This window comes from Spinacia oleracea, chromosome 2 (assembly GCF_020520425.1).
Source record: "Spinacia oleracea cultivar Varoflay chromosome 2, BTI_SOV_V1, whole genome shotgun sequence".
Taxonomy (NCBI): Eukaryota; Viridiplantae; Streptophyta; class Magnoliopsida; order Caryophyllales; family Amaranthaceae; genus Spinacia; species Spinacia oleracea.
In genome coordinates this window covers 41,917,133-41,931,875 of record NC_079488.1, presented here as the reverse complement: position 1 = coordinate 41,931,875, position 14,743 = coordinate 41,917,133, and the positions used below count along the sequence as shown (strand labels likewise).

Here is a 14,743-nt window from a genome sequence, read left to right as displayed (position 1 = left end):
ACTAAATATAATATTCACTTAAATACTTGATCTGTTCACGTACTATTTGTGTGACCCTACGGGTTCAGTCAAGAGTAAGTTGTGATATTAATAACATTAATTCCACTTGAACTGAAGCGGCCTCTATCTAGGCATTTAGATCACTTGATTTCACTGAATAATTAACTTGCTTAATTAATATTGAACCGCATTTATTAGAGTTACCATTAAATGTATTAAACGCAAACTTGGACCAAGAGCATTATTTCCTTCGGGATGCATATGTCACTACAAGAATTTGTATCTTTAACGACAACCTAATTACGACGGGTCAAAAATTCCGTCGTAAAAGCCTTTTGCGACGGGGCTAACAACCAAACAATGACGGGAATAACCGTCGCAAATGTCTTTTACGACGGGTTTACGACGGATTTACGACGGGATTTCTATTAACGACGGCCTCCTTTTATGACGGGTTCGCGACAGGAAATCCCGTCATTAATCAACGATTATTGGCCTTTCGCGACGGGATTTCCCGTCGTTAATAGTACAATTTCTTGTAGTGTGTTTCGTTGGGTTTACATTTGAAAATTAACAACTTGAGAACAGGGTTGAGGTTGGGAATTGAAATTGGGCGAATTTTGAGGATAATTTAGGGATCCAATTCAATTGAATTCAAAGAATTGGGGGAAAAAATCTTAATTAATTTTTCTACATTAAAATTCTAGATAATTAAAACACCAAACTTACCAAATTGTGGATGAACACACCCGAATATGATGGAAAATGATTGATCATTTCAGCCAAACTCCAATTTTCATCATTTCAAATTTAGCGATTTTGGATAAATATGATTTTTTCTCTCGTTAATCTGGGTTTGGGGAGAAATAAACCAAAGGGAAAAAAGGGTGAGAATAGCCAAAAGTGAGGCCATGTCCCCTGCCCATGATGGTCAACAACCGAACAACAAAAGTCAATGCCGGAAAGTGGTCTCAGGTGTTTCTCGTAAATAGTTTTAAGTTTAATGTCTGGCTTTAGGGTTTATATAATGTCATTTCTCACAAATTTTGAGCAATAAAATGTCATTTTTGACAAATTTACCTTTTTTATTTATTTTTTATTTTTTATGTATATGAAGATTACATGAAGTTAGCTAGGGAGCCTCTTCGAGATAAATAAGTTTCAAAGCAAAAACTTGAGAACTAAACTTCTTACTTTCACTACTCAATAAAACATCATATACTACGTACAAGTTTATTCCAAAACCCAACTCAAAAACATTTGTCAAATATTAAATTCTATAGAAAATAACAAACTTTATTATTATAAAATGATTACAGTCACCTCCACAATATACAAGAAGCGATGAACCAACACCACTTTGTTTATCCAAGGCCCTCCCTTTTCTTCCATGAATTCATAACACAACACCTCACAAGACCTATACCTAAATCGATCTTACAATTCCTATATAATTAACCTCTAATTACAATTACTTAACAAGTAATTAACAATAACAAATAACACCATTAAAACAACTAATTAAGCATAATCTTGATTATACAACATAGTCGTAGTAGTAGTAACACTATTCTCAGACTGAAGAACAACATTTGAAGCCGCATCCCAGCAACTAGCTGTTGTGTTAGGATCATTAGACCACCAAGTGATCCCCTCGAACTCGTTCCCGGCCAGTTTATCACTACCAAGAAGCTCATTAAGCTCGGCTTGAAAGCTTAAAACTCTCTGCATACCTGTAGAATACCCTTCAGATTTTGTAACACTACTAGGGTTTATTAAACCACCAAAGTTACCAATAACACTAGTCTTGTTATTGTTATCGTTATCATTATCATTATTGTTATTAACAAGATCTGAGCTTCCTGAAGAGTTTTCCAACTCTTCAACTTGCTCCTTACTAATGGAAATACCATTATTATTATTATTATTATTATCATTATCGTTGTTGTTGTTTTGGGCTTGTAAGTGGACTGAACTCGAGGTTTGTTGAAACAAACCAAGGTTACTATAATTAGGGTATTGGATCATTTGTGGGTTGAGAGATTGGAGGTTAGTTTGGATAAGTTTCTCTTGAATAAGAGGGTGAAGTTTAGGCCAAATCGCGGGGTTGTTGAAAAGAGAAAGAGGATTGTTTTGAATCCCTCCTTGTTGGTTTTGAAGCTGCATATGGAGCTGAAGTCGCTCCATGGCCGAGCTGCTTAACGTAGGCAGCTCGTCCTTGGAGCCGTTTTGGTGTTGTTGCTTTCTTCTTCCTAGGAGCTTCTTCTTAAGTCTTGTGTTCCAGTAGTTCTTTATATCGTTGTCTGTTCTTCCTGGTAACTGTGCTGCTATTATTGACCACCTATACAATTAAAAGAATTTCACATATTAATCTTCAATTTGGCTTATATATACGGCCTTGACTGCGTCTTGTAAGGTACAACTGGTTGTATAATAAAAACTGTCAGTTTACCTGCTACCAATGCTAATGTAGAGGCTGAGGATGATGTTGTCTTCCTCCTCGGTAAAACCGCCATGTTTGATATTGGGTCTTAGGTAGTTCAACCACCTCAATCTACAGCTTTTTCCACATCTCTTAAGCCCTAGAATCATATCATTAAACAGTACAAACATAAATGACAAAAACACAAAGTCAAAAAACACCAACTTTTGAGGAAAAATATATAACTACTCTTAGAATTTCCTAGCTAAAATGTATGCCTATAGCTAAGTAAATAGGAAATAATTAAATTGACGAAGATCATTATGAAGACGCAATTAAGTATACTGTTGAGGTTATCCTAATTAATAGAATATCATATGAGACAAAGTTATGTTATATCTTAGCTATAAGATATGTGTTAGCAGTCTATCAAACTTAATAAACCAGACATATGCCCACGAATAATATGAGACAATCAAATAGTTACATACCGATCTTCTGAGGAAGCGCGATCCAATTACCACCGGTACCATATTTCTCGATATAAGCCTTAAGCTTAACATCTTCTTCAGGAGACCATGGACCTTTCTTCACATTAGCTTTGTCACAACATGGAGCTCTTCCCATCTTTCTAGCTCTTTCTTCGAAGTTTCGACGCCTTTGACTTCGATCTTCTTCTTCTTCTTTTTCTTATTCTTTTTCTTCTTCACTCCCTCTTTCTTCAAGGGTTGTTTTTGCTGATGCTTGTTTTTGGTTGCAGTTGATGAAAGAATGGAGGAAGAGAAGACCTTGTTATATAGGTTGAAAAATATGACTAATAATAATTATGAGAGCATAAAAAGTCTTAAGCATATCTCACCTTCTCCTTTAATTTCTTTATTTTTTTTCAATCCTATATATTTTTCAAACAATTAAAAATGTTTCTTCTTTTTTAATTTTCTTCCTAGGGTTTGTAGGTGGTAGTACGAAATTTCGGTCTGTTTCTTTTTTCAAACAATCATTCCCCATTCATTATCCAATTTGTTTACATTTTTCTTTTTTTTAGAAAACTAAAGATTAAACGGATATGTCTCTTATGAAACAACCATACACATAAGATCGTTACGGTTACCAATAAAAAAAAATACTTCACTTGATTCAATTTAATTATTTGAATTTAACTAATATATTGATACCGAGTACATTACAATTAATCGATTACAAATTAGAACTATTTGGTAAGAAATCGGTATATATTGCACATAAGACCATTATAAATACTTTTTCTTTAAAAACAAATACACGGTCGTAAAAAGTAATTTTCAACATTTTGTGATTAATTTTAAAAATCAACATAATTACTTTAGATTTGAGTAATTTTAAGTTTACCGTTCCCTCTAAGTCACAAGACTCTCAAATTTGTAAAACTGAAAAACTAACCACTGACAGTGATACAGAACAAGTAATTAAGTTGAACAAGTTATTAGTACTTACAGTGAAATTTGGATTAGTACGTTAATGTATTAATTGAAAAAGATAAGATGACATACACCACCTCACTACTATAATTAATATGTTACATGAATAATAAGAATATAAAATGCAAAGCTTTTGAAGCTTTTGAGTTGTTTATAAGTAGGTAACAAGAGAAAAATGAAACCTATTAAGTTTGTCCATAAGTAAGTTTGGAAATGTTCTTAAATTGAATCTTTTTTGAAATAATTTGTAGCTTCCTAGCTTGTCTGCTGCATTCATTGGATCATTATAAGACCATATATGGAATAAACCACATTAACCAACAGCTCCAAAGTCTAATCATAACATTTTTTAAATAATCCGCAATTTATGATATTTGCTTGTTTTTTTTGGGAACTATTGCATTTCTTTCTGCTGCTAACCCCTAGATCAACTAGATGAGTTAGGAGATCGATGACCATATCCGAAGTACTCGATTCCTCCGTTCCTTAAAGATATTTCCATATGCATTTTGTGTACTCTTATAACTAACCCAAAGTCGAGTCCTATCAGCCGTAAAACTCTTAAAATTGGCTCAATAGCATAGACTTGTATTATTGGGCTGACTAACCTGATATAGGTGTTGGTTCAATAGAAGTTTTCTTCTTACCTAAAAAGATAAAATAAAATTCTGCATTCAACTCTATGTATAGGTACACATTTGAAGACAATTAATATCTTAGTATTACGGAGTAGTAAAACTTATATTCCGTATAAATTAAGTTGATACATACTATTAGTAATTTAGTATTATTTTAAACATATTAAAATGTGTATAATTAACAAGATCACACATGAGAATGTAATGTTCACAAACCCTAGTAGTTTAGTACATCACTAATGTTGTTGTTACAATTTTGAAGTTTGATAACATGAGCCGTTAAATGGGAAGATCATTAAAGAATAGAGGATAAATATATGCTAATTTTTGGAACTTTGTATTCAATTGTTAGTTGATGTAATTCTCATATACGAAGGAGTAAAGGGTACTAATTCTTTTTATTCAAACGAACAAAGGGAGTGTATATGTTAATTCTTCCAACTTTATCCAACACAAACTCTCGATATTAACTAATAGACACACAAAGACATCATCGGCACTATTGAATGTAAATATTTCTATTACTCCAACTCCAACTTGGTGGTCTCATCTCTCATATGTTGACGTTTGATTAATTTTTGTTACATATAAATATATAATGCTTTAAGTCTTAGCCAGTATAGTTCGTTATAGCCGCTATATAATTATAAATATTTACATATAGCTTGTTTTTCCTTAAGTTGGTTTGCAAAGTCAAAAGTGTTTTTGATTGAATGAGATGGATACATGATTTCAAGTGCTAAAGTTTTCACGACATATTACAAAGATGCATGACATCTGGAGAGCAATTTCAACAATTACATTGCATTTACAGATTTGCTTGCCATTCTCAAAACTTCTCAAGCAATTCGTTAATTAAAGCGACTCTAATAGTAAGTTACTACCTATGTTTCATAAAAATCTTCACAGTTACTATTTGCACAAATATTAAGACAAAAGTAAAAAGTTGGTTGAATATAATAAAATATTGATAAAATAAGAGAAACGTGTAAAAAAAACGGACGAGTGTAAGAAAAAAAAAATGAATAAAGTAAGAGAAAGTGGGTGGAAAATCTCTATTATATAAGCCAGCTCCTGAGGGAATTTTAGTAACTTGACTTTTTGTGTCCACTTGCAAAAGAAAATAATACCCTCCTTCCAATGTTCATGGGTGCTTGACTGCTTGCTGAGCCCCTTACTTTTTTCTCCCCTCTCTTACTTTTCTCTCTCCTCTCGCCTTCGTTTCTACTTTCTAGGGTTAGAGTTCCTAGGTTTCACTTCCGATCCTCGCCGTCGTCCCTCACCAAATCGCCTCCTAATCGCCTTCATCCTCATTCGCTTCCCGTCGTCGGCCTTCCACCGCTTCCCGTCGTCGACCTTCAATCGCTTCCCAACGTCGGTCTTCCATCGCTTCCCGTCGAGTATTTAGGCGATAATTTGAAGGAGATCAAGTATGATGCAGCAACCGAAGTCGCAGCGGACGTTCTCTCAAGGATTTCCGTCACAGAAGAACGGAGTTTTCTCTCAAATCTCCCAGAACTCCATTGACGCGATCCTCACTGACATCAGGTAGCTTTCCTCTTTCCTCTCGATTATCCTTGCTCATTTTCTCATTATTATCCGGTGAAATGTTGATTGAAAATCTAGAAATTTAAGAAATGCTTTTATTATTTTATTTCAATTTTTTTGGGTGAATTTTGTTAATGTGTGATTTGTATGAAATTATTAATAATTTCAATTTTTGGTGAATTCGTTTGTTAATGTGTGATTTGTATGAAATTCTAAATAATTTCAATTTTTTTGGTAAATTCATTTGTTAATGTGTGATTTGTATAAAATCATAATAAAATTTCCAAATAAGATTGAATTAAATAATAGAGAATTATATAAAATTCTTGATTGCTTGGGTATTTTGCAAATTAGTTGAATTGGTTTGTTAATGTGTGATTTGTTGAAATTTCGTTGTTTGATTTGGACAAATCCCAATTTCTGGAAATCTGCTGATTGTCTTTGATTTCCCTGCATTTTGGGGGTTAATTTCTTGAGCTGAAGTTACCTGCTCAAATTGGAAATTGGATTCCAATAATTGCAATTTCAGGAGAGGGAGGGTATGTACTAAGTTTGGTATTCCAAATTTGATTTGTTCGAGAAATTTTATTTATTTGTGCGATTGATGATACTTACGAACACAAGTATGGATTTTGAATTTGAATAATCAAATATTTGGGGATTTTTTTGTTGTTTTGATAATTATTAGGATTTTTAATTAGGTGTTGATAATTTAATTATTATGGATTCACACTATTTTCTGATTAGCCCGGTCTCCATTTCTCTAAACACTATTTTTTTAATTCACTCAAATTAGGATTGCCTGACTTCCGATTTCTTAATTAAGTTGCTTTGTTTTGATCACTACTCAGCAGCAATTGAGGGGCAGGAGGCAAGTGTAGTTACTGAATACATTCTCAAGGTATTAACTCGGTCTCCTTTTCTCTTATGTTTTCGTTTTTTTTGTCAATTAATTTGCGTCTGCTTGGTTTTGATCCGTTGTTTGTGAATTATAGGGAGGAGTTTAGAGTGACATTCAAGCAAAAGCACCCTTTGTTGAATTGAATTTTGAGGTGTTTCTTTTGGATTTATCAAATTGAATTGTGAAATTTTCAATGTAATTTGCAGTTTCAGTTGAATGTGTGAGCGTGTGTAAATTAAAGCTATGGAGAGGAGAAGGGAGTAGTGGAAGGTATGATTATAGTGTATTTTTGTGTGCCTGGAAGGCACCTAGGACTCTTACTGGTTCATTTAATTGATTTGATTTTGATTTATTCCACTAAATTGATTGATGAAGCAGTTTCGAAGATGGCAGAGGATCTTCATCCTCTTTCTTCTCTAACTTCCTGTATTTTCTCCTCTGGGTGGGGATTCAACGGTGCAGGGTTCGAGGACGAGTGACGGCAAGGTGGAGTCTGGATCAGAAAGAAGAGATTAGTATTATTAACTGTATTCTGCTTTGTGATTTGATGATTTGATGATTTGATGATGATTATGATATATGGGAGAATTGTTAATGATGTTACTGATTTTGCATTTGTAGGAACTCAACAACAATCAATGTTTGTATTGGGTCATTTTCCTAGAGGTATGCCTGATTTTAGAAGTGTCGAATTTCTATTTACCTTTGGCTGTTTGTTTTCATGCTGGTTGTTCCACGCTGTTGTTTCTGCAATATTGCTTTTTGTTTTGGGGGAATTCATACAATCGAACCTGTTACTGAAGATGACTGGGAGGTTGTTGAGCTCAACGCTCAGAGTGCAGAGGCTGCTATATATCTTGAATCGGGTTTTTTCTCCCTTTGGTTGTTTTTCCTGGTTCTTTTGATAATAAATAATAGGTTTCTTATTAAAAAGTAGGTTTTTTCACAGATTGTGTGGTTCAAGTTGTTATGGTTTTGGGTTTTATGAATGATCACTGATACCCTAATACTAATAGGCATGTTTTCTCTCAATAAATCAAACAGTTATATATATAAAAAAAAACTTTGCCATGTGATTCATTTCACCATTTTTAAATTTTTATACGTGAGGGCCAATTGGGATTGTGGGGAATATACCACTTGAAGAAGTGGAAGCAGAGGATCTTTGTGGATGACCATTAGAGAGAAAATATTGGTTCATGCAAGACTTGCTCCTATTGGATTAAGGCTTTGGCACTGTCGTTGAAAAGTAAGGGCTTGCATTTTTGTCTCTTTTGCTTGGTTGTTGAACAATTTTCCCAATCACTGTGATTTTTCACATTCATATCAACTGTGTCTTAGGAAATGGGAGTTATTTTTGTTAGTGTTGGTATTCTGGGTTGTAATTTGATTGCAATTTAGGAAATTAGTTTTAATTTTGGAGCTCATTGATGCATTGTTTGCGTGCATAAAATCTCAAGTAAATTGCATTCTTGCATCCACTAATTATATATCAGCTTGCTTTTTTTTTTCTTTCACCACTATAACACTTCCTAGAGGAGACATTTCAGTTACAGAAGTTTATAGTCGCAACAGGACAGAAGATGATAGAAGTACAGTCCAAAATAGCTGCTGGTTTTGTTGTTGAGATCACGAATGAGCTTGACGGACCATCTAAGTAGTGACTTCAGAAAACCTGAACAAAAACTCAGGTTTCTTTTTGATATTTTGTATATTCTGTGTTTCAGTCAATTGGTGCAAGAAATAGATGGATTATATTATCTGGTGACATTGTAAATAAACTCCAAAAATAAAGAAGTATGATGTTTGTTTGATACTGCTAAAGATCAGAACATTCCTTGCTTGAACTGATCTTGGATTTGTAGTTGTATTAGTCAGACAGTTCAGTAATACAGATGTGGTAGTTCATGAGTCCATCTGCTTAATTTTAATGCGCGACTTTGAAAACTGAGGTTTTGTTCTGTTCACCTTATTTTATTCACATTACCCAAAATAAGGTGAATAGAATTTTTTTGGGTTTTTCTTTTTGAATACATGTTAAAGATTGAAAATACGGAGTATGAGAACTTTTTATAAGTATTATATGCACGCGATGCATATAATAAATCCGCACGCATCGCGTGAATATAAGACTAGTTCTCTATGTTAAAAGAATATAAGGAATATAGAATGGTTATTTAAGGTAATAATACAATTTTAGTTTTTATACTCACGCACGCATCGCGTGCATAATAAGACTAGTTGTAAATATTATAGGGTAAGAAGGATAAGGCAGTAAATTTCACGTCCAAAAATAGAATAAAGTAAAATGTAAAAAATATTATGAAAAAAACTAAAACGGAAAGTGTAAAAATTATTTTGAAACGGAGGTAGTATAAGCTAAAGCGGGGGTTGTACGCCTTGACTAATTAGCACATGCATCATGTTCAACGTTTCACTACTTTGAAGTGTGCCTGGATATAAACTCTCACGATGGTTGAAAACGATACCTTGTGTTAATGAGTTAAAAAGGTTAAAAAGGTTTAACTTCTTTATACACATACACATGTCATATTACTAATATGAGTGAATCTAACTTGCTACTCAGCTGGCTTTGTTTGAGTTACAATAGCTCGCAAGGTACTCATTATTTTTGCTCCCATAGATAAGCTAAGCTACTAAGCTAGCTTTGTACCTAGACATTGCATCATGTGAAATTATAGCTTGAAAAAATGTCATATTTTATTTCAAAAATTTTAAAAATGTTAATTAATTAAAAATTAAATAATCTGTAAATTAGGAATCGGAGGGAGTAGAAGATATTTTGGGAGAAGTATATAAAATGTAAACTGATAGTCTCAAATTGAGGAACATTTATTATAAGTATTGTTAGCTAGACAGTACGTATTCCCATAAAATCAACGAAGCACATAGTAGGATTTTACTCTAAATCAACGTCATATTCCACTCATGTTCACTTTTTTCTACAAGTATAATACGGAGTACTATTTTCTCCGTTCTATATTAGTTGATCTAATTGTCTTTTTACATTATTTATATAATTTATTTTTACTGTTTTAGTGATTTACCTTTTTAAAAACATAATCGCATAGAATCTTATACCATTATATCAAAATATATATAGTGAAATTTTTTTTAACTTTTACCACTTAAATAGTACTGTAAATAGGTAGAACTTAGATAAACGGACGGAGTGGTAACAAAGATATACACTTAAAACATAAAAATATATTTTAAAAAATTGGAGGGATTAACCTTGTCAACAATAATAATAATAATTTTTTATGAGCTGGTGATAGATGAGACTTAATTAGGTTATGTTCTCCTGCATTTTCGTATAAGTGTCATTGGTGTCCAATTTGTTGATACCTACAATAATAATATGGCCAAACAAAGGAGAAAGATAAGCAAAAAAAACTGAATGTCAAGTTGTATAAAAGATTACTTTTCTGTTATATAATTATAAAATTCCTAAAAAGCTACTAAATATTTTAATTGAAGCAGAAAATAACAAAAGGAAAGACCCTAAATTTTCAAACTCTTTTGCACCACTCATTGAGATATATTGTTTTATTTAAATTTAATTTAACTATCCAATTTGGACTAATCTTTCGATAATTAATTATTACTATAATTATTTTACTTTTTGATGGAAAATTATTACTATTATTACTATTATTATTATTATTATTATTATTATTATGGATGATGATGATTATTATTATTGTTATTATTAATATTATTATTAATATTATTATTATTATTATTATTATTATTATTATTATTATTACTATTATTATTATTATTATTATTATTATATTTAAGGTCAAGAACATATCCCACATGAAAATTTACAAAATAGAAACTAACAAAATTTAAAAGCATGAATTAGTAATTAAGATTGTTTTATTTAATTAATCTTAAAAGTTGAGTCAGATCTTTAGGAAGAAGAAAACATGCTTCTGTTTGTCTTTTATGTATCTCTTAGAATCTCTGTTATTGAGGCCTTCCAATTACATCATCATCAAAGACCAAACTTCAATATTAATTTGGTAATTGAGAAGGCAAGCTGGTTGAGGTTGTCTTGGTAACAAGATAAGCTTCAAATTTAATTGGTGAAAAGTAAATTTAGTTTTTTTAAGGTATAACTAACTAAAACACGTCATTGATCTAACAAATACTCACTATACGTTACACATCATGTACAAGAGAAAAATAGATCTAACAAATACTCTCCTATTTTTCCGAGTTCTACCCTGGTGTCTTTTCCCGATAATGAGGATATTCCTTCAGAAGGGGAATTTGTAGCCTTCATCCCGGGGGGGTTAGCGTTTGGAGGACCTACGACCCTAGGGCGTCAAACCTATGCGTATAGTTCCGGCCAGGAAGAACCTAAGAGGAAAACGAATATGCCCCGAATCGAGATATCAGAAGATGATTACCACATGTCAGCAACCCCGTATGATGACGACCCATTGGTAGTAGAAATCAGGGTGGCAAATCTTAAAGTAAAAAGAGTCCTGGTAGACACCGAAAGCTCGTCCAACATAATTATTCTACAATGTCTACAAAAGCTACAGCCTGATCCTAAAACAGTAGAAGACGTCTATGGTCCGCTAGTGAGTTTCGGGGGAAGCGTCATTCGTCCCATAGGAGCCATTTCTTTCTCCGTTCTAATTGGCGAACCCTCGCTGATTAGACAGGATGTCGTCCGCTTTGTGATTATGCAGGACCTTACTGCATTCAACATTATATTAGGCTGACCAGCCCTTAACAACATGAGGGCCATAATTGTCCCCCACTTATTACTACCAAATTTGTGGTAGACAACGGGGGCGTCGGTACCATTTATGGAAGTCAGGAGATGGCTAGAGAATGCTATCTCACTACACTGGACCCAATAGGCTGGGGTGCGACCGCAAAAAAGGCTAGATACACAAACTTGCAAAGAATCAAGAAAGAGCGGAGACCTGAGAATTGTCCACGGCCCACAGTGCTGATAGACGACCCGAGCCGGTGGGAGCACACTATGATGTGGTTCTAGATCTTGAAAGGCCGTCTCGAACTGTTCCGGTAAGGATTCCTCCGGATGATCCAATGGTCGTAGAGTTGGTCCACTTATTACAAGAATATAAAGATCGAAATATTTGCCTTCACAGTAGAAGAAATGCCTGACATTGACCCAGTCGTGGAGGTACATTAGTTAAATGTGGACACCACAAAGAAACCATGGCGAGGCTAGAAATTTAGCCGCTGCGGCCGAGGTGCGAAACTGTTGGAAGCCAGCTTTATTCGTCCTAGTTAGTACCCTAATTGGGTGGCCAACGTGGTTCTTGACCCGAAGCCAAACGGAATATGGAGAATGTGCGTCGATTACACTTACCTAAACAAGGCTTGCCCAAAGGGATGTTTTCCTCTACCGAAGATAGATCGGCTGGTATATTCCACCGCCGGTCACGCAATGATGATTTTTATGGATGCATACTCTGGTTTTCATCAGATCCCCTTTGTAGCCCGAAGACCAAGAAAAAACTTTCTTTTATTTGTCACAGAACAAGGGTCGTATTGCTACAAGGTTATGCCATTTGGCCTAAAAAATGCGTCGGCTACCTTTCAGCGTCTGGTAAACACAGTCTTTACCAAACAACTCGGCAAAAACATAGAAGCATACATTGACGACATGATAGTGAAAAGTAAGCAACGGGTATTACATATTGTTGACTTGAGAGAAACCTTTGAGACACTTCGAGCATACCAAATGAGGCTCAACCCCAAAAAATGCATCTTCAGACTAACTTCTGGCAAGTTTTTGGATTTCCTAATAGACGAAATGGGCATTGAAGAAAATCCTGATAAAGTGCAAGCCGTCATCACTATGACTTTTCCGAAGACAGTTAGAGATGTGCAGCGATTAACGGGTTGTCTGGCCGCTTTGGGGCACTTTCTCTCTAGCTAGGGCAGGGGACTGCCATTACTTCTTCAGCACTATAAAAAAGGGAGCTCAGTTTGAGTGGACCGTGAAGGAAATAATGCCCATGGTCCAAGTATGCATTCTATGTTAAGTCTAATAAATGCGGTTCAGTATTAATTAACAAGTTAATAATTCAGTGAGATCAAGTGAGCTGAATGCCTAGCTAGAGGCCGCTTCAGTTCAAGTGGAATTAATGATATTAATCCACAGCTTACTCTTGACTGAACCCGCAGGGTCACACAAATAGTACGTAAACGGATCAAGTATTTAATGGCATTAAATACTCTATCTATGGATATTCGGAATCGACGGATCTTGGTTTCAGTGGGAGCTGAGATCGTCACAAGCAAGAAATGAATACTCCGGAAACGATGATATTGCCGGAAACGGAAATATGGATCGTATCGGAAATATAAATATTATCCAAGTCGTACATGTTGCCGGAAACGGAAACATGGTACGTATCGGAAAATATTATCGGAAATGGAAATATTGCCGGAATCGGAAATATTGCCGGAAACGGAAATATTGTCAGAATCGGAAATATTATCGGAATCGGAAAATAATTCCGAAAACGGAAATATTAAATATTTGTTCGAAACGGAAATTAATTCCGGAATCGGAAATATTAAATATTGTTCGTATCGGAAATGAATTCCGGAATCGGGAATTTAATCGGAAGCGTATCGTACGAATTAGCATCGGACGAGGCCCGCTAGACGAAGGCCCAGCACGAAGCCAGGCCATCGCCCAGCGAGCCGCACTCACCAACGCACGCCTCGACCAGGCCCAGCGCAAGGCCAGGCCCAGCCAAGGGCGCGCGCGAGCAGCACAGCAGCATGGGCTGTGCGCCTGTCGTGGGCCGCAAGGCTTGCGCGGGTGCACTGCTTGTGCAATGCTTATGCGGGAAATCCTAATCCTATTAGGATTTGTGCAAAGATTAAAATCCTAATCCTATTAGATTTGTTTTGTTATTTAGAGTCCTAATAAAGTTCTAACTAGCAAATCCACATCCTAGTAGGATTACAATTCCTTTTCCATACTCCTATAAATAGGTGCCTAGGGTCACAATTTATGGGTACGATTGAAGTATTCAAAGGGTAAGTTTTTGAAATAAAAATCAGCCATACACTTGCAAACACTAGCCGAAATTCCTAAGCACCTTAAGGGCGATTCTAGTTGGTCTAACTTGAGGCGGATCCGGACGTACTGTGGACTATCTACGGAGGGACGACATTTGGAGTCCTAAGGACTTGTTCTTGTTCGGTTCGGGCGCAACTAGGGAAGGCACGCTACAACATGTATGCATCTATTCTATGCTAAATGATTATGTGTAAATAATATGCTTTCCTGGCTTTATGGTTTTTCCGCATGATTTATGAATTGTCATATGTATCATAACCTAACAGTGGTATCACGAGCCTCTTATTATTTTCATAATCTAAATTGCATAAACATGGTTAAATATTACAAATTTGCAAGAATTAAAAGGGGTGATTAATTTTCGTAATTGTTAATTAATTGCAAATTGCGTTTATTTAATTATACGCACGCAGTTTTTCGGCAGTTTCTTCGTTACTCATCCAAATCGAGTGATTTTTGTGTCAATTCCGCATGTAAAAGGTATTCTAAAATTTTGACAAAAGAGTATTTTTCGGCCGAACCCAGAATTCTCAAATTCGAAGCCTAACTATGACTTTTCGGAGGTTTTAGTTTTTCGAACGCAAAATTTCGTAAATTTAAGATGTTAAATTAAATATTTGCGATTCTTGTTGATAAATCTTGAATTTTTTATTGACCTACTGT

The 14,743-nt window shown here is 34.7% G+C and overlaps 1 protein-coding gene and 1 long non-coding RNA gene across 2 annotated transcripts; one reads left to right on the top strand and one right to left on the bottom strand.

Annotated features, from left to right (window-relative positions):
• Positions 1-1,275: 1,275 nt before the first annotated feature.
• On the bottom strand, positions 1,276-3,251 carry LOC110805203 (transcription factor MYB36). The gene is made up of 3 exons (XM_022010808.2): positions 2,914-3,251; positions 2,453-2,582; positions 1,276-2,341 (listed from the first exon to the last, which is right to left on the bottom strand). Exons 1-3 carry the CDS (start codon positions 3,047-3,049, stop codon positions 1,522-1,524), a joined length of 1,086 nt encoding a protein of 361 aa, XP_021866500.2. The 5' UTR covers positions 3,050-3,251; the 3' UTR covers positions 1,276-1,521.
• A 2,449-nt stretch (positions 3,252-5,700) lies between these two features.
• Positions 5,701-8,797, top strand: LOC130466899 (uncharacterized). Its single transcript, XR_008927056.1, has 3 exons — positions 5,701-6,065; positions 6,917-6,966; positions 7,173-8,797. It is a non-coding gene; the product is annotated as an uncharacterized lncRNA (long non-coding RNA).
• The last annotated feature ends 5,946 nt before the right edge of the window (positions 8,798-14,743 follow it).